At 37.8% G+C, this 25815-nt stretch overlaps 1 protein-coding gene across 6 annotated transcripts in view; it reads left to right on the forward strand.

Annotated features, from left to right (window-relative positions):
* The window catches only part of LOC127442898 (gastrula zinc finger protein XlCGF8.2DB-like), a 48018-nt gene that overhangs the window by 18995 nt on the left and 3208 nt on the right, over nt 1-25815 (forward strand). For 5 of the 6 annotated variants that reach the window (XM_051701258.1, XM_051701257.1, XM_051701260.1 and 2 more), the window contains one exon: nt 276-7094. The exons of the other annotated variant lie outside the window; for it this stretch is intronic. In XM_051701258.1, coding sequence (XP_051557218.1) covers nt 276-1336 — 1061 coding nt within the window. In that variant the 3' untranslated portion in view covers nt 1337-7094. Of the gene's footprint in view, nt 1-275; nt 7095-25815 lie in introns of those variants that run through there. 6 annotated transcript variants of the gene reach the window in all.

The raw sequence follows: 25815 nt of genomic DNA on the forward strand, positions 1-25815 counted from the left end.
AGATTTCACTATATATTTGAATGGAAAAAAAGTGGCTGGAAAAATTTGCCATTCACCATCTTGTTTTACCTTGTTTGTCACATATTCCAGGAAAAGCAGTTGAACATGAGAATTAACCTTTAGTATAAAAAAAGATCACATTAAAATAAATAATTGATCTCTGTTGCTTCTAATGGTTCTAATAATTTTTTTTTTTTTTTTTTTTTTTAATCTCTTTGCATTTAACATTAATGCCACTTGTTTTGATTTTTGACTATTTTATGTTTTCATTTTAGACCTGATGAAGCTGAAAGAGGAAAGTCAAGAACTGAATGAAGTGGAGGAGAAACATCAGGATCAGGAACCTGATAATTCCTTTAGTGGTGAAGAATCTTTCAGTGGCACACAGACTGAAAAAAATCGCTCACAAAAAAGAACTCGAAGAACAACAACAGAAAGTTCTTTTACCTGCCCTCAGTGCGGAAAGAGTTTCAATCATAAAGGAAACCTTAATATCCACATAAGAAGTCATACTGGAGAGAAGCCTTTCTCATGCTTCCAGTGTGGCAAGAGTTTCATACATAAAGGAGGTCTTAATGAGCACATTAAGATTCACACTGGAGAGACCCCATACACATGCCCTCAGTGTGGAAAGAGTTTCACACAAAAAGGAGGCCTTAATATCCACATAAGAACACATACTGGAGAAAAGCCGTTCACATGCCTTCAGTGCGGAAAGAGTTTCGCACATAAAGGAAACCTTAATTTTCACATAAGAACTCATACTGGAGAAAAGCCGTTCACATGCCTTCAGTGTGGAAAGAGTTTCGCACATAAAGGAAACCTTAATTTCCACATAAAAAATCACTCTGGGGTGAAACCATTTGAATGCATCCAGTGTGGTAAGAGTTTCACATACAAAAGAAATCTTAAACAGCACATCAGAATTCACACTGGAGACGCCCCATACGCATGCCTTCAGTGTGTAAAAAGTTTTACAGACACAAAATCCCTTAAGGATCATATGAGAATTCACACTGGAGAGACCCCAAACACATGCCTTCAGTGTGGAAAGAGTTTCAAAGATAAATCAAGCCTTAAAATTCATAGAAGAATTCATACTGGAGAGAAGCCTTTCACATGCCTTCAGTGTGGAAAGAGTTTCACACAAAAAGGAAACCTTAACTCCCATATAAAAACTCACTCTGGAGAGAAGACTTTTAAGCCCCGGCACACTCACGGCAAAGTGCGTCTTCGTCCTTCGCTCAGAGCCAAAAAGAAGTTTGAAACAGCTGAGCAACGACATACTCTATGGGAACATTCAGACACCGAGTGCACCGCTGTGGGAGGCGTTTAGAAATACATTTAAATAGGAGGATGCTCAAGAATAAAACATCAACTAAAATGACATTAAAATGTGTTATCAATGACTTTATGCCTCATTCTATGAGTAGAATTCACAGGACATCAGTAAAAAGCTGTTTTAACCACTCGATGATGTAAAGTAATATATATGCAGTAGAAAATGTGTAATGCTTACTTTTGCATTCATGACGCTAATGCGCTAACATGCTATATGCGGTCATAATATGCACTGATTACACTTATTGTTATTTATGATGACACTGATACTACTGCAAAGATTGGTGTACAAAAGAGTGTTAATGGGCAAAATACAGACAAAAGAATGATGATAGGCATATTTTAACTGGCTGTAGCAGTTCACCCAAAAATGAAAATTCTCTCATCATTTACTCACTCTCATGCCATCCCAGATGTGTATGACTTTGTCTTCCGCTGAACACATTTGAAGAAAAACAGAAAAATATCTTAGCTCAGTAGTTCCTTAAAATGAAAGTGGATGGTGGTCAGACCTTTGAAGTTCCAAAAATCACAGTCAGTATAAACGTCATCCATACGACTCCAGCTGTTAAATGTCTTCTAAAGCTTAACGATCACTTTTGATGCCAAAAAGATACTTTATAACTGTAAATCATCACTTCTGGTCAGTAGCAGTACGCACATGTGACATAATCGCATTGGCGCATTCATACGAGAACAGACGCACGTGCGACACACCTGGAAGATCTTTGCTGTTTACAACTGAGTAGGAGCTAGTTGGATTTGGTTTAGATCTGTATTTGTATCTGTTTGTTTTCTCACAATGGTGCATTTGTGTGCTCATCCTGGATATTTCAACCGAGAGAAAAACATGAGTTTACATCTGTAACATGCCAACGGGAATACTTTACATATCAGACCGTGTGAACTCTGCCCTCTTGTGAATGCGTATACTGCTGCTGACCGGATCATTGATCCTTACAATGCAAGTGAATGGTGATCGGAAAATGACATAAAGGAAACATAAAAGTAATGCATAAGACTCCAGTGGTAAATCGATATCTTCAGAAGTGATATGATAGGTGTGGGTGAGAAACAGATCATAATTTAAGTCCTTTTTACTTCGGAAAGTCACATTTGGTGCCTGTTTAGTTTCACTTTCACATCTGAAATAATGAAATGTTATTTTTGGAACTAAAAAGGTGTGATCACCATTCACTGGCATTGTTAAGACCTACAGAGCTGAGATATTCTTCTAAAAATCTTTGTGTTCAGCAGAAGAAAGAATGTTCTACACATCTGGGATGACATGAGGGTGAGTAAATGAAGATAGAATTTTCATTATTGGGTGAACTATCCCTTGAATTCACAATAGATAATGACAAATCTAAACACACCATTTATTAAAAGTTTTTTTTTCAAATAGTTGATTGAAATGTTAAAAGTTGTTAAAACATTGATAATATTCTGTAATTGTTGTTAATAAATAATACCCTTGAAAATTACCATTGTGTTACTATAGTAATGTTGTTACAATTACTGTAGTAACCATGTTTTTATGCCAGAAATCATCTCGGTTTCAAATGTAGACTTGGCTCCCTGAAAGGAGGGACCGTGATGCTGAATCAGTAGCTGATGCTATGGAAACTTCTCGCAGGAGTGATGATCTCTGAAGCCCATATAGAATTGCAAATCTTTTGGCAGATGGCACTTGACACTTCGCCCCTTAAGCGCATGTCATCGCAGGTATATAAACTGGAGAACAGCACCATTTCATTAGAATAGTTTCGACTTGGGAGGAGCCATCTCTCAGTCCCTTAACAGTTAGAAATGTGTAGTGTGGCAAAGCTACACAGCATCTCATTTCAGGGAACCAAGGTTATGTTTGTAACTGAGATGTTCCCTTTCAAGTCAACCTTTCGACGCTGCATCAGAAGCTGACACTGTGGAAACCGTATACCATAATACCGTGCTACTGATTCAGAAGCACCAGAACAGTGCTCAGTAGCCAACAGGGTAGTGCAAACATTTAAAAGTAAGCTCCTCTCCACATTCATTCAGGTTAAAAAACCTGGCAAAACCACTACAAGCAATGGCACAAGCCATTCAAGGTAGTGAAACATTGACATGGAGTGAGTCCTGCATCCATATGCTGTGGAAACCGTATACCATAATACCATGCTACTGATTCAAAAGCACCAGAACAGTGTTCAGTAGCCAACAGGATATTGCAAACATTTAAAAGTAAGCTTCTCTCCACATTCATTCAGGTTATAAAACCTGGCAAAACCACTACAAGCAATGGCACAAGCCATTCAAGGTAGTGAAACATTGACATGGAGTCAGTCCTGCATCCATAAGCTCTTGTGGAAGCGAAGCACTGCTTACACAGGGCAGTGTACTGGGTCCTCACCTTGGGAGGAACACTAAGTCACAAAGAGCATTTCAGAGCATAGAGCTGTCTCATCAGGGTCCCTAGCCTGCATTATGATGTTGAGCACTGACCGAGACAACCCTTGAGTGTCTAACAATCCCAGTTCAAGGGCCAGACATGAAGTTTGGCATGTTTGGAGCAAACAACAGCGGGGTTTCCCTGTCTTCCCAGACCTTGCACAACAATTTGTGTAGCAAGCACAATGGATGGACACATAATTATGTTTCTCTGGCCATTTGAGACCCAGGGCGTCCACGTCCAGCGGAGCCTGTCAATAAGTTCCAGAGGCAACAGTGCTTTGCTTTTGGGGAGACAAACAAAGTCCAACCTTGGCATCCCTGAATACCTCTCAAATCCTCTGAACTGTCTGAGGATGAAGTCTCCATTCCCTCGGTCTGACAACCTGGCATGAGAGCAAGTCTGCCCCACAGTTCAGGCTACCAGGGAAGTGCACTGCACATATAGAGATATGTTTCTCAATCCAGAGGAGAATACAACACACAAGAACCAGCATTGGTAGTGGATGTACTCCCCCTTGATGATTTATGGACTCCACAGTTGCAGTACTGTCCGTACAGACCAAAATGTGAAGGCCCTGCACTTCTGCCTGAAAGGATTTGAGAGCCAGGTGGACTGTGAGCAGCTCTAGGCAATTTATGTGCCCTTTAGTTCGAGAACAAATCCAGGCTGAATGCCAGAAGATCGTCAAACAGGGCACCTAAGCCTTAGTTAGATGATATGTCATGCCTTCTTTGTCAGACCACTTGACAAAGTCAAACATGATATCTCTTTCAAACAGAGATTCTCAGTCGTAAGCAAATAAACTGTAACTGATTTTCCTGGTTATTGGCCACCAATATATCGTGCATCCCTAGTGAACACAATTCTTGTTTAGTGTATTGCGTATCGGCACATCATAGCATGTTACAGAGAGGTCTAGCTGTCACTCCAGGATAGAAAAACCAAAATAAGTGTGCTATGGCTAGGGTTGCCACTTTCTAAGTTGTAAAATACGAGACACTCTCTACAGTTGTTTTGGGGGGTGGGGTGGCAGGTGGGGCGGGGGCGGGGGGGTTGGCGGCGGCGGCTTCCTGCTGGCTGAAGTTTTCAGACAGTCTTTAACACACCCTCAACATTTTTAGCTTGTTTTAAAACAATGTGAGGACTTTTCAGACGGCCCCTTACACAATTTCCAATGAATACCCGTGTTAAATGAATGATTTTGAACGATTTCGCAAATTAGACAAATTGTGTCCTGTAATGATTAGATAACGGATGCAACATTTCATCTTTTAATACAGGACAATCCCATATTTTACAGGATGGGAGGCAACCACAGCTGCTGGCTTTATGCTGGATATGTAGTTTAGTGTGTTTAGGAATCATCAGACCGGATTCAAGACTAAATCGATAATCATATCATTACAACAGGGGTTCCAGCAAAGGCATAATGATGAGTTAACACCAGAGAACAAGACAATATACCTGATAAAAAAAAAAAAGAAGAAGAAAAATGGCATGTGAACTGCTGCTTTTATTGGTTTTCATGCTTTAATGAATAAAACATCTTGAGGGATATTGTGCTTACTGTTCAATTTGGCGAAGTGTTTAAGGTAAAGTTGCTGTAAAATGTTTAGGTACACAGTACTGGGTATAAAGTACAGTATACTCCTCTCCGTTAGCACTGTCTTTACTGCTAAACAAACTATATATTAAGTTGAAACGATTAGGAAAACCCGTTATGATTGTTGGCTTAATTGTTTTTATATTGCATATTACTGCATATTTCATGTTTAATAAAAAAAAAAATCCTGATCATTATTGAATCCCCCTATGTGTTTTTTGTTTTATTTACAGTTTTATTGTGTACCTACTATTTTTAACCTTAAGTTTGAGCCTACTTACATTGTCCACTGAGGCTGTAAATTGTACTGTAAACATAATTAAAGATCTTTCATTGAAATCGCATCAGCCATATCACAGGTTTCACCTTTTACATTTGGGCTATTTTATGTGTACAATTATTTCAAAATATCATGAATGTGTGGATAAAACACTTTAATAATCATATTAAAAGATATAAAGTGTTGATGATGATAAAGCAAGTAACAAAGCAGTTAAAAGTTTTAGATACCAATTGAATAACAAAACAATAACGTGAAAACTGTAAATGTAGAGTTTAAACTTTGCCGTTTATGAGCGGTTTTAAAAGGAAATTACAGTCCGATAGGAAAATTAAAAAAGCCGATACATATACAATCACGAGAGCTTCACGGATCTTCTTTGGTATGTCTGATATCCAGGGTTGGGAGGGTTACTTTTGAAATGTATTCCACTACAGATTACAGAATACATGCTGTAAAATGTAATTTGTAATATATTCCGTTAGATTACTCAAGGTCAGTAACGTATTCTAAATACTTTGGATTACTTCTTCAGCACTGGTAGATTTTTTCACTTGTTTTGACTATAAAAACTCTGCCAGTACAGTAAGACAAAATACACATGTTAAAAATACATTCTCTGAAAAACCGAAATATCTTATGCAGTGTTGTTTCTAAAACAAGATCAATCAAATTGATCTTGTTTTAAGGATATTTAGATATTTTTACAGGAAAACAATACAAAAATTATTATCAAGAATATGATTTTTGCCCTAATATCAAAGGTCTTAATAGAAAAACAAATTATATTATTTTTTTTTTATCTTTATTATCATTCAGTAACACACTGACAGTGATTAATGTTGTCATGAAACAGAGACCCTCCCCTCCAAATCCGAACACAAGTGGTCACAGGAGATGCATTTAAGTGACCTGGTGTAAACAGCGATGTGTCTCACCTGACCACGTGATCGGATCACCCGAGACTTATCACAATACCAGGTGGAAAAGGGGTCTGACTCTGCAGCTCAAAAGCTTGCAGCTGCAGTAGTCTTCTTCAGGCTTCTATAGTTGTCGGTTGGATGCCGAAAATAAATATATTTTTTGGCTTTGTCTGTGGTGCAAAAAAACTACAAAACAGCTTTTCATCAGGTTTTTTGTTGTTAAAATAGACAAATCTATCAGATATTTCTTCCCATTTTTCTCATAGGAATGAATGAGTAACTAAGTTAACGGGGCTTTGCTTTCCCCCTTGAGTGGGTGGAGCCTTCTTGCCGACTGTATCTATTAGATGATATGCAAATCTATTATGCATAACCAACAGTCCACTCAGCATCTGTTTGTGTTAGGTTGTATAACGTCAAACATGATGTTATTCTTTATATTATCTCCTTAATGTAACATTAGTATTTGTTTCTGTTTATACACATTGTATTTCACAAAAAACCTCCCTGCACTCCCTAAATGCAAATAATATTCAATAAAGATTTCAAATCTTCTTATTACTGAGCGGTCTTTTGTTTCAACAATGCATGGCGCATTTTATTATCCAAAATTAGTTTTTGAGCCAGTGAATGTGTAACCTGCTGTAATTTTGCCTGTATAGTGTAAATTGTCCCTCCATCTAAAACAAAATGTCAGTTTTCATGAACAAATATTAAGTCTTATATGCATTAACTGGACTGACTTCACCATTGACAAGTGATGTTAATTTGTTTAGTCACATCTGATAGGGTCCCGACACTTTTGTTAAATTTTTTATTAAGTATCTGGATCCTGCCAGCGTTTTTTGTTTTGGGTCTTGTGTTTTTCTCCCCATGTGCTCTGTCTTGTGTCTTGACCCCATCCTTGTTTGCCTGGTTATCTGTCTGATTATTAGTTGATTGTCCCCACCTGCTCTCCTCATTACCCTCTTAATTTCCTTCCATGTGCAGTGCATTCAGAAAGTATTCTGACCCCTTCATTTTTTTCACAATTTTTTATGTTGCAGACTTATGTTAAAATGCTTTAAATAAAATAAAAAAATTCACATCAATCTACATTCCACACCCCATAATGACAAAGCAAAAACCTGATTTTTATAACTTTGCCTATTTATAAAAAATAAATAACAAAAATGAAATCTCACATTGACATAAGTATTCAGACCCTTAACTCAGTACTTAGTTGAAGTACCTTTGGCAGTGATTACAGCCTCAAGTCTTTTTGGGTATGATGCGACAAGCTTTGCACACCTGGAATTGGGTTTTTTCTGCCATTCATCTCTGTAGATCCTCTCAAGCTCTGTCAGGTTGGATGGGGACTGTCAATGGACAGCCATTTTCAGGTCTCTCCAGAGATGTTCGATTGGGTTAAAGACCGGGCTCTGGCTGGGCCACTCATGGACATTCACAGAGTTGTCCCTAAGCCACTCTTGCATTGGCTGTGTGCTTAGGATTATTGTCCTGTTTGAGGCTGAACCTTCGGCCCAGTCTGAGGTCCTGAGTGCTCTGGATCAGGTTTTCATTAAGTATATCTCTGTATTTTGCGGCGTTAAGCTTTCCTTCAACCCTGACCAGTCCCCCAGTCCCTGCCGCTGAAAATCACCCCCACAGCATGATGCTACCACTACCATGCTTCACTGTTGGGATGGTGTTGCACAGGTGATGAGCAGTGCTTGGTTTCCTCCAGACATGATGCTTAGAATTGAGGCCAAGCAATTCAATCTTCGTTTCATCAGACCAGATAATCTTGTTTCTCACAGTCTGAGAGTCCTTTAGGGGCTTTTTTGCAAATTTCAAGCAGGCTTTCATGTGTCTTGCACTGAGGAGATGCATCCATCTGGCCACTCTGCCATAAAGCCCAGATCGGTGGAGTGTTGCAGTGATGGTTGTCCTTCTGCAATTTTCTCCCATCTCCTCGCATGATCTCTGGAGCTCAACCAGAGTGACCATCGGGTTCTTGGTCACCTCTCTTACCAGGGCCCTTCTCCTCCGATTGCTCAGTTTGGCCAGGCGACCAGCTCTAGGAAGAGTCCTGGTTGTTCCAAACTTATTCAATTTAAGAATTATGGAGACCACTGTGCTCTTGGGAACCTTCAATGCAGCCAAAAAAAAAATGTTTAGCCTTCCCCAGATCTGTGCCTCGGCACAATCCTGTCTCTGAGCTCTGCATGCAGTTCGTTTGACCTCATGGCTTGGCTTTTGCTCTGATATGCATTTTCAGCTGTGAGACCTTATATAGACAGGTGTGTGCCTTTCCAAATAATGTCCAATCAATTAAATTTGCCACAGGTGGACTCCAATCAAAGTGTAGAAACATCTTAAAGATGATCCAAAGAAATGGGATGCACCTTTTAAATTTCAAGTGTCGTAGCAAAGGGTCTGAATACTTACACTACCAGTCAAAAGTTTTGAAACACTTACTCATTCTTTATTTTATAAATATATATATATATATATATATATATATATATATATATATATATATGTTTTTTTTTTTTTGTTTTTTTTTTCACATTTTAGAATAATAGTAAAGTCATCAAAACTATGGAATAACATAAATGGAACTATGGGAATTATGTTGTGACTAAACAAAATCCAAAATAAATCAAAACTGTATTATATTTTAGCATCTTCAAGTAGTCACCCTTTGCCTAGAATTTGCAGACATGTACTCTTGACATTTTCTCAACCAACTTCTTGAGGTATCACCCTGGGATGCTTTTTAAACAGTATTGAAGGAGTTCCCATCTATGTTGGGCACTTATTGGCTGCTTTTCTTTATTATTTGGTCCAAGTCATCAATTTAAAAAACTTTTTTTGATTATTCAATTTTAGTTTTATAATGAAATAAATTAATATGGTGGTACAATTATATTTTTGTCTACAAAACTGATTTCAAACATTTAAGCATACGCCTTCAGATCAAAATATTTTTAAGATCACGAGAAACATTTCAGTCAAGTGTTTCAAAACTTTTGACAGGTAGTGTATGTCAGTGTGATATTTCAGTTTTTTCTTTTTAATACATTTGCAAAGTTATCAAAAATCTGGTTTTTGAGTTGTCATTATGGGGTATGGAGTGTAGATTGATGTGAAAAAAATAATTTAAAGCATTTTAGAATAAGGCTGCAACATAACAAAATGTGAAAAAAATGAAAGGGTCTGAATACTTTCTGAATGCACTGTATATTCCCGTTGTGTACTTTGCCCTGTGCTGTTTCGTTCCTTTGTGTTTCCTGTGTCCTGCTTGGTCTGTCATTTAGTATTACTGACTTCTGATTGTTTCTTCAGATTCTGTTTGTCACTGCTTTCTGTTTTGCTCTCCTGGTTTTTTGTTTTGTTTTGCCTTGGTCCAGTTCTGTTTGTTTTCTTTTCTAGTTTTGCCCAACCGTGTGCAGGTTTTCTATGTTCCTACTTTCGCTGTGTTCTGGACATTTCTGAATGTATTTTTGGGCCCAGTTTTTTGTAAGATCTTTGTTTATTAATAAAGGTTTGGAAATGGGTTTCTTCACCCAGCTGCCACCCTGCCGGAGCCAGTCACCCAAAGCACAGCTCCGAAGTTCGATCTTGCATCTATCATTGTCTTGCTGCATAATCCAGTTGCTCTTGAGCTTCAACTCATGGACTGATGACCGGATGTTCTCCTTTAGGATTTTCTGGTAGAGAGCAGAATTCATGTTTTCCTCAATTATTGCAAGTCGCCCTGAAACAGCAAAGCATCCCCACACCATCACACTACCACCACCATGCTTGACCGTAGATATGATATTCTTTTTGTGGAATTCTGTGTTTGATTTATGCCAGATGTAATGGGACCCCTGTCTTCCAAACAGTTCCCCTTTTGATTCATCAGTCCACAGAACATACTCCCAAAAGGGAGTCAAGTTTGAGGATCATCAAGGTGTGTTTTGGCAAAATTCAAATAAGTCTTAATGTTCTTCTGGGTTAGCAGTGGTTTTTGCCTCGCCACTTTTCCATGGATGCAATTTTTGGCCAGTGTCTGTCTGATAGTGGAGTCATGAACAGTGACCTTTATTGATGCAAGAGAGGCCTGCAGTTCCTTGGATGTTGTCCTTGGCTTTTATGTGACTTCCTGGATGAGTCATCGCTGTGCTCTTGTAGAAATTTTGGAAGGTCGGACTTTTTCACAGCATTGTACATTCCATCAAGCAAACTCTCAGTCCTAAACCGATGCAGCTTATATCACTATTACAAGTGAAGATGACTTTATAATGCTTGTTTACAGTCATTGAAATGTCAAGTTCTGCGTCACTGAAATGTGGCACGCATTTCTTCTTAGCGTCTGCTTCCATGGTGACTCATGGTGGAACTGGCATTCTGGCATCAATAACTGTGAGTAAGCAATGCTTAAGTTAATCAACCGAAAGTTCAGGGTTTGTGTCAAGGTAAGTTAACCTTGCTTTCTGGAATACCCCCCTGGAGGAAAGAGGGGAAGAAGGCTGTGAGCACTGACTTCATTCATCGCTGCAGCTTCGCCAGAGACTATCGAGTCCGCTTAAGGTCCCATGGAGGTGCCCACCCTCGCTGCATCTTCCGAGGATGCGCCCGCACAGTCAGCCGCTGACTGCTACAAGGTGCCCAAGCCTTCTGCTTTCCACCACCCTGAAGAGGAGGAAGAGGCCGGTCCCTGTGCCCATATCAGCTCCGGCTTCCAAGAAAGGGGCCCAAGTCAGCTACAGCTTCGTCATCTCCCCAGTGGCCACCGTGGACCCTGTCCTGCAGCATCCTAACCTGATTGCTGTCCTCTCCATTGTAGCCCCCTTGAGGTGCCTGCCCTCTCCAGTACAGCCCACATTGCTGCAGCTCCCCTTGGAGGCGCCAGTCCACGCTGCAGCCCCCCTGGAGTCATCCGTTCACACTGCAGCCCCCCTGGAGTCGCCCGTTCACACTGTAGCCCTCCTGGAGGTGCCTGTCCATGCTGCAGCCCCCCTGGAAGCGCCTGTTCTCTCTGCTGCAGCCCCCCTGGAGGCGCCCGTCCTCTCCGTTGCAGCCCCCCTGGATCTTCCCACCCTCGCCGCTGCTGCCCTTGACACTATCCTCATCCCTGCAGCCGCCATTGACCTTGTCCTTTTCCCTGCGGTGGCCGCCGACTCTGTCCTTTTGCCCCAGTGTAGGCAGATTTTCTTTGTTCCTGCTTACGCTGTTTTCTGGGCATTTTTAGTTTTTATAAGATCTTTGTTTATTAATAAAAGTTTGGAAACTGACTGATCTGCGATTGGGTTCTGCTCACTAAACATGACAACATAATTGTAAAAAAAAAAATTATATCAGTGGATATCTTGACTTTGAGGAAAAGGGCGTTCATGCAAAAAGTCCTAGCGAGCCACAAGCCACTGTGAATGAGCTTCTCTTATAATGTTCATAAATTTCCACTGAAAAGCACTTGGGTTTTGGTGAGAAACAACTAAGATAATTATAAGCATTTAGAGGAATTATGACACACTTGGAATCTGAGGTGTACTGAGTTTTCTTTTATTCATGATGATTCAGATTAGGCAATACTTGTGAATGTCAAACTCGAAATTTCTAAGTTTGATTTTTTTAGGGCAGGGCAGCTCTGACCAACATCTCCAAACTCGTTTAATTGGTTAGACTCCAGGTTAACTGACTCCTGAATCCAAACAGTTTTTAGGTAAATAATTAGGATTCACATACACTTCCTCCCTGCTCTGTGAATGTTTACACAGTCTGTAAATTAAGACATGACAATGTACAACCTCAATTCCAAAAAAGTTGGGACAGTATGCAGAATTCCAATAAAAACAAAAAATAGTTTGTAAAAGAAATTTGACTTGTGTTCAAACAAAAATGTATATTACAAGGTACTTCATGTTTTACACTTATCAACTGCATTGCTTTTGAAGAAACAAGTTTTTCCTGAATTTGATGCCTGCAACACATTCTAAAAAGTTGAGACAGGCAATGTAGAACTAAAAACAATCTGACAATTAACAATCTTGAAATAATAAGGTGATGTGAAACAGATGATGTTAAACAGGTGAGACAATCGTGTTAAACTGGCATCTCAGCGTTATGCTGAGATCTCGCTCTTTTCAGTCAGAGGAATGACACTTGTCGAGACAGAACAGTTAAGGGATGACAGACATTCTAACTCGCTGCATCTTTCTCTCTCTCTCTCTCTCTCTCTCTCTCTCTCTGATTCCCTGTCATGTGTAGCTCTTCGAAATAACAACAGAAACACTGCATGTGCCATAGGCATGGGAACACATTTTTGGCAAGGGGTGCTGCAATTTTGGCGGATGATTTACACATCATGCATGCACAACGAGGCCATAAGAGAACCACGTGTCTCCCCATCACTGTATGCCCATTGTACAAAGGGGCCTCAGTTTGTTCCTGAGAGGCAGCAGATGCCCCACCTTAATCCTAACCATATGGAGCCTGTAAGGCTGATTACCCTGCAAGGAACAACCAGAGGCACCTTTCTCCCATCGCGATCACTGTACACATACACACAATGAAATAGAACATTTTCACTAGCAGTTAAGTCTTAAATAAGCCAGCCAACGATTAGTTACATTCTACCACGTTCAAAACTTTTGTTGTGTTAGTGTGAATGAGAAATAACCATAAAACACAATATAATTGTTCAGAAAAAACAGCTATTAAAATGAACCCATTTGCTAAAATATTAAGCTATTAAGAAATGTCCTACCTGTTACCTGAAGACCCCAAATGTGGCCTTGCGCTCAGGGGTGTTGCTAATAAATGTCTTCATGAGATTTTCAATATCCAAGCAATTCATGTTAAACACAAACACCAGAAGATTAAGTTTTTATTCTATACATGAGTAAAGGACAATATTCTACTGAAGAAAAAAACTTAATATTGAGGATTGATTAATTTGTTTTTATTCATAAACTGTAATATTACACTACAATATTTATTATTAAACAACAGTAATGATACAATAACACAATTTAATCGTAATTTATTGTCAAATTACTGTTTCATTGTTAATTACTTTTTTTTTGCTTTTGTGCAAATAAAAAGAAAAAAGGGAGAATAAAAAAGTTAACTAGTATCCATCACCATCACAAGGGCTCTCTTCAGTTCGGCAAAGCTCTGCCCATAAGCATGACAAATCTCTCCGAAACGGGACAGCATTTTTATTACCATTAATCATATATGCAAGGGAAAATTGCATTATATATATACTGCATAAATGCAATAAAATTTAGTTGATACTCTTTTCCAGTCTTGCTCTATAGGGGGTGCTTCAGCACCCTCAACGCCCCCTTCCTGCGCCTTTGGCCTGAGCATAAACAATTATAAATATAGCTGCAAGCAGCGATGATGGGCCCAAGCACCATGGGTCCATTTCCACTCGGTGGCTTTCGGGAAACAAAGTATGATGGACACAGCAACAACTCAACATTAATGTAAACTTGGACCCTAATCATACAATGAGTAATAGATATATGCCACCATTCCAGTTTGACTACAACTTCATGTAATTTAATCCACTGCCATGACAACACTATTAAAGCTATCAAGCATCTCTTCAAAATTTTCCATTAGCAGTATCTAAACAATTTTGAAGCAATTTGGGTAAAAGGACTATTTTAAAGTCTGTTTTAAGTGCCACACTTCCTGCTGCCAGTTGATATCGATACCAAAACCGATACCTCTATTAAACTGAATTTTTACGAATTCTTTGGATAAAATTAGTAACTTTATTATTACTTAATTTATATATATATATATATATATATATATATATATATATATATATATATATATATATATATATATATTTATGGGCCTAAACAGAAAATTATTAGGCTGCTTTGTTAACCCTTAAAAAATTTGTTAGTATAAGCCACATATAAAACCTCAAAATGAACCATAGATATTATTATATGGTTACTATTACTGAAACCAAGTTACCATATGGATACTACAGTAATGCTGTAGTAAAGCCATGGTTAATCGTATCAAAACCTTGGTTACTGAATAAAAAAAATAAATAAAAAAAAACATGGTTACTACAGTCGTGGTTACTAATACAATATTACTACAGTGAAGCCATGGTAAGTTTTCATAAGGGTATCATTTATGTATGTCTCTACATATAGCGGAATGACAATAAAGCTCACTTGACTTGAGTTCTAGTCTTACACTGAGGGGCCGTTCACACTGAGCGTGTTTATGTGTCCATCTGCGCTGTTTTAAAAATGATTTCAATGTAAACGTGCGCTAGACAGACGTCTTTGATGGCTTGTTTGTGTTTTTAGATGCCATGTCAAGTTAAAAAGAAATTAAACTGTTAAACGTCTCGAGTCAAGACACATACGTTTTGTTCTTTTGTGGCGCTGCGTGTAATTTTAGTGCAAAAACAAATGCATGTGAACGGCACGAGATATGATTTTAAACACTGCGTTGAAATTAAAAATATATATATTGAATATTAGCTAATATATAGGACCATGTGATTACACAAACACCGTCAACACAAGTCGTGCCAGCTTCTAGCAGAATTAAAACTAATAAATGTATTCAGAGCTGAATACTGTGGCTGTTCACATGCAAAAAACGTGGAATAATTTCACGGCTCCCAAAAGCTGTCTTGTTAAATATAAAGAAAGAATACGTCTGCCACTGTATGTCAGTGGATGGGTGTTACACTTTAAAAATAAAATGCATTAAATGATGCGGGGAGACGAGAGTAGCGGAAACACAGACACATTTATTGACCGTTCTGTATTTGAAAAAATAAATAAACCCAGCGACCTCCGAAGTTCAGACAGTGACGACCACAAATTCAAATACAATTAGAGTTCATATATTTGAGCATTTATGTAAACATTTAAATTCCGCAAGTCATGATTTGAAATGCGTCAAAAGACGCTCCAACCTTGAGCGCTTGCAAATTGCAATGTTGACAGCTTTGTCGATAATAAGCGGGAGCAACAGCGCATCGCTCGCTTACAGAGACGCATAATAATGGCATTTGCATTTCTGATGGTTTATACATGTGCGCGCTCACATTAACTCAAGCGTCTGCTGCTATTTGCACTGACAGGCTCCAAGACACTGATAAATGATTACTGCCAGAGTAACATTTGCATACCAGTGTGAGAGACTTCAGAATTTCACAAATAACACAAACAACAAAGTATTCCTCTCACTTGGTTCTGCTCGCGTGTCCCCTCCGTGTGCGAATGATGCGAAGAGCTATTGGGATTTTACTAAAGTTCATCACTGAAAAGGTTTGCTCACAGAATTGGCACTAAACAGCACATGCAGCCTCACCAATGGACAGATTTTCTGTATCACACATTTCTTTGAGCATAATATTGCACTATTGAGGGCTAAGTATTTTATTTATTTATTTTTCGAAGATCGCATGCAAGGTTGCCAGATTGCATAAATTGAGTATGACAAAAGGTGAAATATTTCCTATTTGTGCAAGTATAAATGTCTGCTTTTTGCACTATTATCTAGCAACCCTGAGAGCCCAGTGTATGGGAATCATTCAACAATGGAGCTTGGATGCCCTCATTTGGACACTTCTTGTAATTGCCACTCATTACATATACACATTATGATAGTTTTCTAATTTTTTTACATTTCAGTTGATATTTTTATATTTTATTTATATAACAATTAAGACATATGTTTTTAAAAATAAACTTTAAAAACCAAGCTTGCAAAATACCTCAAAACATGTGAATATGCACAAAAAGGAATGATGACATTTAATGCATTGCCATGGCAACAGTATTTAAGATATCAAGAATCCCTTCAGAATTATAAATCTGCACTGACTTGACATTATTCAATTTTTTTTTAAGCAATTCAGGTTAACATAATAGAGATTTTTCAAAGTCTGTTAAAAGTGACACACTTCCTTCTGCCAGTTGGTGGCGCTACGACCGTGACCCACAATAGTCTCATCAATATGATCAGCCTGCAAGGACAAACATTTGGCTCAATTTTGATGTTTTTAATTTTCTGCATGCAGAAGATATGAGACATTTCCTTATTCCATTTTTTTAGCGTTATTTTATCACTTCGCCATGGCAACACCATTTAATATATCAAAAATCCCTTCCAATTTAGCATTGTCAATGTCTTGGCATGATGTCGCCCACATTTGGTACCTGTAACATGAAATCCCTGGGAGGAGTATATCAACTTCCTTAACATACATTTTTCAAACAATCCAAAATGGCCAACTTCCTTTTGGGCAGAGCTTATGACTGTCAGCACGAAAGTTGTCCAGCTTCATGAGATCTATATGTGTACAAAGTTTGGTGACTGTAGCTCAAAAGGGATGTGCTACATAGCCTCCCGAACATGCCCATGTTCTAGGTGGTGCCGCAGAGCCCCTCCCGCATCCCCCCACCTGTAACTCTGTCATGCCCTAATGGCCAGCGACACGCATTTTATGTACCCCAAAAGTACCAAAAACCTTGAAAAGAATAATAAAAATAAAAATAATAATAATCCTTAGAAGAACAATAGGGTCTCCACACTTACAGTGCTTGGGCCCTAATTAAGTGATGCTGCGATTCATGGAGTAATTTTACCTTGTGGGCGTGTGTGATTGCTTATTTATTCACTGGAGGCTTGCCGTAGAATGCGTATTTCCATATGCAGCTTTCAGTGAGTAAAGACATTGTTCAATAAAAAGAGACTGTTCTGTCATTTGTCATTTTATGTAGGGGAAAAATGCTTGGTGACAGAATCATTGTGTAGCCCTTAGTTTGTTTTTTGTTTCTTTTTTGTTTTGTTTTTATAAAGGGTTTTAGTTCTGTTATAAAGAATGATATTCAAGAGTTTAGTAATGTTAGGTTGCTAATTTTGTTTAGCATGTGGGTTGGGTGGCAAATACCCTATCTTGTTCCAATTTGGCAATCTTTTATACACTGTCATTTCATTGGAGGGTGGAATTGTATAGCCAATCAGATGACTGTAGAACATAAAAGGGGCGGCCAGGTGCCTAGCTTGAAGAAGCACCTTTTGTGGAGTGAGAGGGGAGATTCGGAGCAGATGCTATTGTGAGAGCATCCTGACATGGCGGTTTTCTGGTATGTCCTGAAGCTGTTGTTCTTATTGTTCACCTCGAGGACATACGAAGGAGTTTGAATAGCTCTTAATTCAAGATCAGATAGAATTTGATAGAGTTGTTGTATGGCAACAGGGATGTGGAAAAAGGACTGGTGGGATGACAATGCACATAAGTAATTTTCTTAAAACATGTACACCCTAATTGTGATCAGCCTAGTGAGAGACTGGTATTTCTTTGTGAATTCCACCGTCCAGATAAGAGACCTTCTATCACGATCATCAAAAAGGTACCATTTGTTTTTAAATATTTTTTTATTGCTCCATTGAGTAAAGCTACCTTGTGTGTGTGGCCACAATGATCAAACGCCTGCAACTGGACTTTATGGGGTATTAATATAGTGTTTTTGTTTTTTGGTGTGTTTTGATAGTAGTGAATATCTCAAGTCAAGTAATTTTTATTTGTATAGCGCTCATCATTTCAAAGCAGCTTTACAGAAAATGATGCTTTAACAGAAAATGAAGCTGTAATATCTGTAATGTCTTAGAGTCATTGTGTGGTTTGATAAAAACGTGTTTGAAAATTGTGCATTAAAATAAAAAAATAAGTAAAAAATATTTGAATTTAGACCCCAGTGAGCAAGCTAAAGGTGACTGTGGCAAGGAACACAAAACTCCATAAGATGTTGGTTAATGGAGAAAACTAACCTTGGGGGAAACCAGGCTCACTGTGGGGGTCAGTTCCCCTCTGGCTAACATCATGAATTTAATAGCAATATTAGTTATTAATGTGTAGTACAAGTCATGGTTTAAAGTTAGTAAACTAGTAAGTGTTAGGGGCCAGTGCTAAAACAAAAAGATTTTATTTGAACTGAAAGATTAATGACTAAAGTCTTTGAAGTCCATCCTAAATTAACTGCGGAAGTGCGCACATGCATTGTCCTTTGTTATTTGGCTGATGAAGGCTTTAGTTGGCAATACTTTTTTGTCTATGTATTCCATTTTAAGAGTTTAGTTAATCCTTTGACCAAGGTGATGCAGGCAGAGGTCAGTGAGGTGCATCGCAGTTCAACTGGCAGCTTATGGCAGTTCATTTCTGTGAAGTCCATCCTAAGTCCAAGGTTCAGGCAGTAGCCAGTGAAGTATCCCATGTCTTAAGGTTGGAGTTGGCAACCTCTGTGAATTCCATCATGGTAGACTGAAGTGATATCTGGCTGGCACAGATTAGTCATCAACACTCAGCAACATGTAGCAGTGGGAGTCAGACATCAGGCAGGAATGGCAGGCTCTAGTACATTTAGTAATTTAGCATTGTGTAAAGGGGTTATAAGGGAAAGGAGGAGGCGAGAACCGGCTTGACAATATAAATAAAGTTTAATGATAAACTTAAACCAAAAGACACACAAACACATACAGGGCAGCTACCCATAATTCTCTCTCTCTCGAGCTGCCCTCTCCGGTCGCCTTTGTCCCTCGCTCGCCTCATCAGGCTGATTGGGGTCCAGGCGTGCGTCATTCCGGCCCAGCCCCGCCCTCCTCCGCGCTACACATAGGTAACCAGGGGCCAGAAATTTCTCCTTGGGAAGCTTGATAATTTCATGTCGGAAAGTAAGAGGCGAGTAAATGGGGAAACAGGTGGCGGAGGCTTTCTCTGCTGTGCCCAACTCCAATAGGGTTGTGGATGGGGGTTAGAAAAAGAAAGTCTCAACTTTCTAATGTTATAATTCTTGTTTCCATGAACTCTAAAGATTGCGGAAAGAGCGCTATATGCAGCACATCTGTTTGAATTAGCATGATTGGTCACCACATTAAGAAGCTTCAAAACAACATTTATTGTTTGAATTTGGTGATAACATTTACATGGTTTGAAAGCTGAAAATAAAAATATAATTAAACACAAAACAGTCAAAAACATGTTTTGGTCTAAAAATCACATTTCTACGGAAACAACCCAGTAAATTTATTAAACATCTTACCTTTTAGGATTTAAGACAACTGTGAGGTTATCCTAACTTTATAGAGTTATTAACGACAATTTTTACGAAAAATTCTAACAATCGAACAATCTTAAGAAAAAAAGATAAGAACTTTCTTGAGAAGTTTTTTTGGGAATTCGAAATATTCATAACTTTTTTCTTAAGTTAGAAATTAAGAAGAATATGGTAGTTAAGAAGAATTTTCTTCTCATGAATCCGGCCCCTGCATCCAGGTAACCTCACAATATATATCCCGAGGTTGAGATAGGGAAACAAATAGAGTAATATTAGCGTAGATGCCACTCAATTTAAAGTAGAATTATAGAATATGAGAAGTGTTTCTGGTTCCGGCAGACCTGATTAATGCAGCATAACTATAAGTTGATGGAGAAATTAGGTGTATGCCTGGCTGAATAGATGAGTCTTTAGTCTAGATGTAACGTTTGATGTGTTTGTTCATGTATATCACGTCTTTTATTTTGAAAGTTTAATTCCTGTTTCATGTCATGTGATCTGTTCCCTCATGTGATTCCCTCCATGTTCATGTGTCTTGTTTTCTTTGGTTTATTATCTAGTTATCTTGTTATCAGTTCTGTCTTTTCATTGGTTACCTTGTTTGTCTTGTTACCCTTGTCCATATATTTAAGCCTCATGTTTGCCATTGTCCATTGTCAGGTACTGTGTGTTAATGTATCATTGATGGTTCCATGGTCAAGTCAAGTCAAGTCAAGTCAAGTCATGTTTATGTTTTGTTTCATGGTCTAACCAAGTCATGTCAAGTTTAGTTAAGTCAAGTTCATGTTTATGTTTTGTTCATGTTTAGAGTTAGGGTTTCTGGATATCACTATTTATAATAAACTGCACTTGGGTTTCTCACTTCATCATCATCTTCATCTGCATTGTCATTGCCAGCACCAGCAACGTTACATTAGACTTGAACTGAGAGACTGTGCCTGAGTCCTGAACAATGCTAGGAAGACTATTCCATAGTTTAGGAGCCAAATAGGAAAATGATCTACCTCCTTTTGTGGATTTTGATGTTCTAGGGATTCTTAACAAGCCAGAATTCTGCATTCGTAGTGAAGGTGATTGAACATGAGCGTGATAGAAGGTTGCTTAAGTACTGTGGAGCTAGACCATTCAAAGCTTTGTAAGTAATTAACAGAATTTTCTAATTATTATGAAATGTAACAGGAATCCAATGTAGCGTTAATTAAATTGGACTTATATGATCATATTTCTTGGTTCTAGTCAGCACTCTAGCTTCTGCATTTTGAACCAATTGAAGTTTATTTATTGAATCTGCAGGACATCCTCCCAGTAATGCATTACAATAATCTTGTCTTGAGGTCATGAACGCATACATTTGTTTTTCACTACCTTTTCTAGTATTTGTGACATAAATGGGAGATTTGAGATCTGTCTATAGTTAGTCAACTCTCCAGGATCAAACTGTGGTTTCTTGATAAGTGGTTTGATAACTGCCAGCTTAAAGTTTCTTGGGACATGCCCTAAGGATAATGAGGAGTTAATAATATTAAGATGAGGTTCTGAGATTACACCTCTATTAAGATCTTAATCATTATTTGGTCTAACATACAAGTTGTTGCTTTTGATGTTTTGATATTTTTGTTAGCTCTTCCTGACCTATGACAACGAAGAACTGAAGTTGCTCGTAGAGTATAATATGAGACATTTAAATGTTTATATGTCTCCGGTGCTTTGGCAGATGGTTGCATAATTCCAATTTTGTTTCTAGTGATTTCAGTTTTATCAGTAAAAAAATTCATGAAGTCATTACTACTGTGCTGCGATGGAATGTCTGGTTCAGTCAACGCTTTATTCCTTACTAATTTATCCACAGTACTGAATAAACACCTAGGATTATTGTGGTTATTTTCTATGAGTTTGCTAAAATATGCAGACCTGGCAGCTTTTAGTGCCTTTCTGTAGCTATAGACACTATCCTTCCATGCATCACAAAACAACTCTTATTTTGTACTTTTCCACTCTCCACCTTCTTGAGAACATGAGTGTAATCATTGTATTATGGTGTGGGGATTTTCTCTTTAATTTTCTTTAATCAAAGGTGGGTGACACTATCTAGAGTGCTAGAGAAGATGAGCCCTGCATTCCAAATGGGATAAATCCGCCTCCGAAGGGCACTTTGAAGGGGGAACGATTTTGGCCGCCACGTTGAAGGGTCGTTCCAAACCGAAGGGCTTATAAATAGCTGCTTTGAAGGGCCCTTCGAAACGGGCGTTTCCATAGGGTTCAAAAGATGGACACTTCGCTGCCATGCGGACTTGAACCAGAGCATTCGTCACAAATATGGAGGCTTACCAAGTGTATTTATTGTAAATTAAACCAGCTACAACTGCAGTCTGTTTCTATAAATAAAAACATGTGACGTCCCTTCATCTCCAAAGTCTATAAAAGCTTTTATTATAATGAACTTTTAAAAAGATTTAAATCATTTCAGTTTCTGTTCTGAAAGCAGTTAATAATGCAAAATAATGTGTAAATATTTCTGATAAGTTGCAGGTGATGTTCATTACCGTCAGCCTTTGTGCGACAGCAGCAGCTCCTTTGACTTGGATGGGTGACGTTAAAGTGCATTCCGTATTACTGATAATTTTGACCCCTACACCCTTCAACCCTTCGAAGCTCTCACTTTGGAGGGAAAATTATGGCATAGGGATGAGCCCTTCGGAATGGGATGCACCCTGTACATAGCTGTGGGAAGTCGGGGTGCTGAGGGTGCTGCAGCAACCCCTGTTGGCATTCCAGCCCACCCTGTGAAGTGCTGTCAAAACAGTGTATGCATGAAAAATGTATGACAATTCATTAATGTTATTTGAAAACCGTCGTATTCTGTGTTAATCTTGTTAATGAAAGTAATGACGAAAATATATAGGGGTATTTTTATTTCATAAATGATAATGAAGACAACAAGAATAAATTATGACAATAATGATTTTAATTGAAACTTTTTTACTCTTTATGAAAATGTGAAGAGAAAAAAATTATACTGAAAGACATTAACAATGCACTAACAATGTTTTCAAAAAGAATAATTAAGAAATAATGTATTAAATAATCCAGGCATAGTGTTGGGGATTTCCCCGCATTAGCTGCAAATTGAGCTGATCAACAATCACCTGTCTAAAACACGGAAAATGAATAACAGTCCCTAAAACGATTAGCAACACCATAACTTCTAAAAAGATGATAATAATACTAGCTAATACTTTATACTCTTTAAATCCTATTATTTTAGGAGTGCAACACCCCAAAAAATAAATAAAATGAATACACTGTAAAAAAAAAATCAAACTTAAATTTAGTCAGATAAGCTTAATTTTAAAAGTTGATTGAACTATCTAATGTCGAAAAAAGTGAGTTTACTTAAAACAATCGATTAAGTAAACTTTTATGCCATTTAAGTCAGAGCAACTTACATTTTTAAACAGTGAGTACATACAATATCAAGTTTGGTGGTGAAGGTACAGAACATACAGGCTTTTTGAGCATGCTCAGTTTGATCACTGACCTTCCAACACCCCCCTATTTGAAACTTTGTGCACCTCTGTGAAATGGAAGTTTACATTTTATTGCTGTAAGTCTATAAAGACAGGCCCTACCATGGAAAATCAGGAAATATGTGGGAATTTAAATCTTTGATTTTGACTCGTATCTTTAATGATGTTATCATTTGTTAAAGTCATGGAAAGGTCTTAAAAATTCATGGGTCAAAATTTGAGGGAACCTTATACGGCTGAGCACTATGAACTTCACATTGTTGCACCTGCTACTGAGCATGCCCGCTGGAGATGCATTGTGGCTAAAGACACCACCTACAATCTCCTGCTCTTGCATTGATTTAACTGTGTTTGGTCAAAGCGTGCCAACTTATTTGAATTAATAGCTGTTTTTGCTCTTTGTGTTTTTAATTATGTTTTGCTGTAAAAAGTTGTGTTTTGTTTAAAGTCACCATCGGGATAATTAGTGTTCGCTTTGATGAAGTTTCTTTATTTATCAAATTTTTGTAACCTACACCACCATTTAAGTTAAACCAACTATTTGGTCTTTTGGTGTGGCTCATACATGATCTTATGTCAAAATATAGATCTGCTTAAAAATATTATGTATTAAATTATTTTCAAGAAAATTGATAATTATGGACAGCTATACTTAAAAGTTCAAGTTTATTGAACTTAATGATTATTGATATTTTGACTTCGCTGAACATTTTGTATTAACTTCATGGAACTTAAGATCCAACTTGAATTGTTAAGTTGGTCAAACTAATTTGCCTGAAGTTGAGTAAACTCAAAAATGCTTTGCAGCTGGTTGACTTTTTTAAGTTTACTCAGCTTTTTACAGTGTTGTAATGTTTGAATAAAATACATGGGTGTCTAAATATGGATTTATTAATAGGCCTGTTTGGTGTGTATTTCATAGAAGTTTTTTTCTTTCAGGTGAATCGATTTGACTGGGATTTTGTTTTAATGATTTGTCTATCATTATTTATGTATGTCATTATTCAACTTAATTGTGAAAATGCATAATTACATGGAAAATTTGGTTTAGTAGATGACAATATATATATATATATATATATATATATATATATATATATATATATATATATATATATATATATATATCTCACATGTATTTTATGCATTTGATAAAAATCAGATGACAGCTGGGACAAGTTACCTTCTTGCCCATTGGGAGTCATCTTATAAAACCAGCTAAATTTATCTAATGTTACAATTTAAATGTGAATGCCCATTGTTCTTAACAGGGGAAACAAACACCTTCTGCATGACTACCTTTTTGTCAAATTGTTATTCTGATAATGCAATTGGTAATGAAGACATTTGCATTAAATTATAAGAGTTTAAAATTCTTCACTGCCTCGTGAAGAACCATTTTCACTACAGTGAATCCCACTATACACATCAATATACAAATAACAGTGAAACCTTTTACAGTGTGTTGGTCGAGTGGTCTTTTGTTCAAGTTGTAGGCCTATGATATTTTGATCTGATGTCACTTTGGATGTGATTGTTTCCTGATTCAAAACCCCTTCGGGTATTCAGCTTTTTAACAAAACTAAGCAAATCGCTACTGCATATCAGTGGATCCAAGAAACGGATGAGCAGTTGATTCCATATTACGTGATTTCTATGAATCAGAGATTGGATCACGGCGCGGTACAGAAGCGGAACGCGCGTAGCATAATGAACTTGAAATATTTTTGAACAAGTACACTCGCTAAATAGAGATGGAACAAAAACCGCATCGGAGAATACAATAAATGGGATGAATTGACAAACAAGCATTTTTTTCTTTTTGGAATCCAAGGTGCCGGAACGCCGTTCCGGACCATACCGGACCAGTTTAACCCCTGATTATGAGTACAGTCTTCATCCCATATGAGTGTACACAATACATTTGTTAATGTGTAAAACTTTTTGAATTAGCTCCAAATTACTGAATGCACCTTTCCAAGAAATTTGATCCAAGAAAAAGAAACTCACAAGTATTTGGCCATGCGACAGCCAGCACACCTCTGTAAGTTTGGTGCACGTCATCATCATGCTGTTGAGCAAAGTGGCTCTGGTTGGTAGGGTGACATTCCATGAAGTTTTGCTTTAGTTACCAGGGTGTGAAGGTCTTTGGGGAAAAAATATTTATGTTGAGATTTTGCTTATGTTGAGTTAGACGAGGACGCTGACGTGCTGTTAACTGATACTGCAGATTTTATATATTCACGCATTTTTATTTGACTTGCTATTTTTCTCAGAATCTTGCGTGCTAGCGTGAGGTTTTTAAGACATCCATCATTTTTCAAAACACTGTCATTTTGACATATAAAAAACAAGCAAGAAACTCCACTTAGACCACTTTTGATGCAACAATCACTAACGTGCCTCTTTCAAAAATACATATGAAAAGGTATATGAGGCAAGATGCATTAGGGAGTTTTTATTCTGATGGTAGGCTGCAATAAACATTTCATAACTTTGTGTGTTAGATTAGCTGTCACTTACACCAGTGCAGCCAAATAATTTTCCACATTGGCACGCAGTAATTTTTTATGAAACGCTCGCACTGTAGAGCTCTGCACACTGCCCGGATCACAAGGGGGG

The sequence above is a fragment of the Myxocyprinus asiaticus genome, chromosome 6 (genome assembly GCF_019703515.2).
Source record: "Myxocyprinus asiaticus isolate MX2 ecotype Aquarium Trade chromosome 6, UBuf_Myxa_2, whole genome shotgun sequence".
NCBI classification, from domain to species: Eukaryota; Metazoa; Chordata; class Actinopteri; order Cypriniformes; family Catostomidae; genus Myxocyprinus; species Myxocyprinus asiaticus.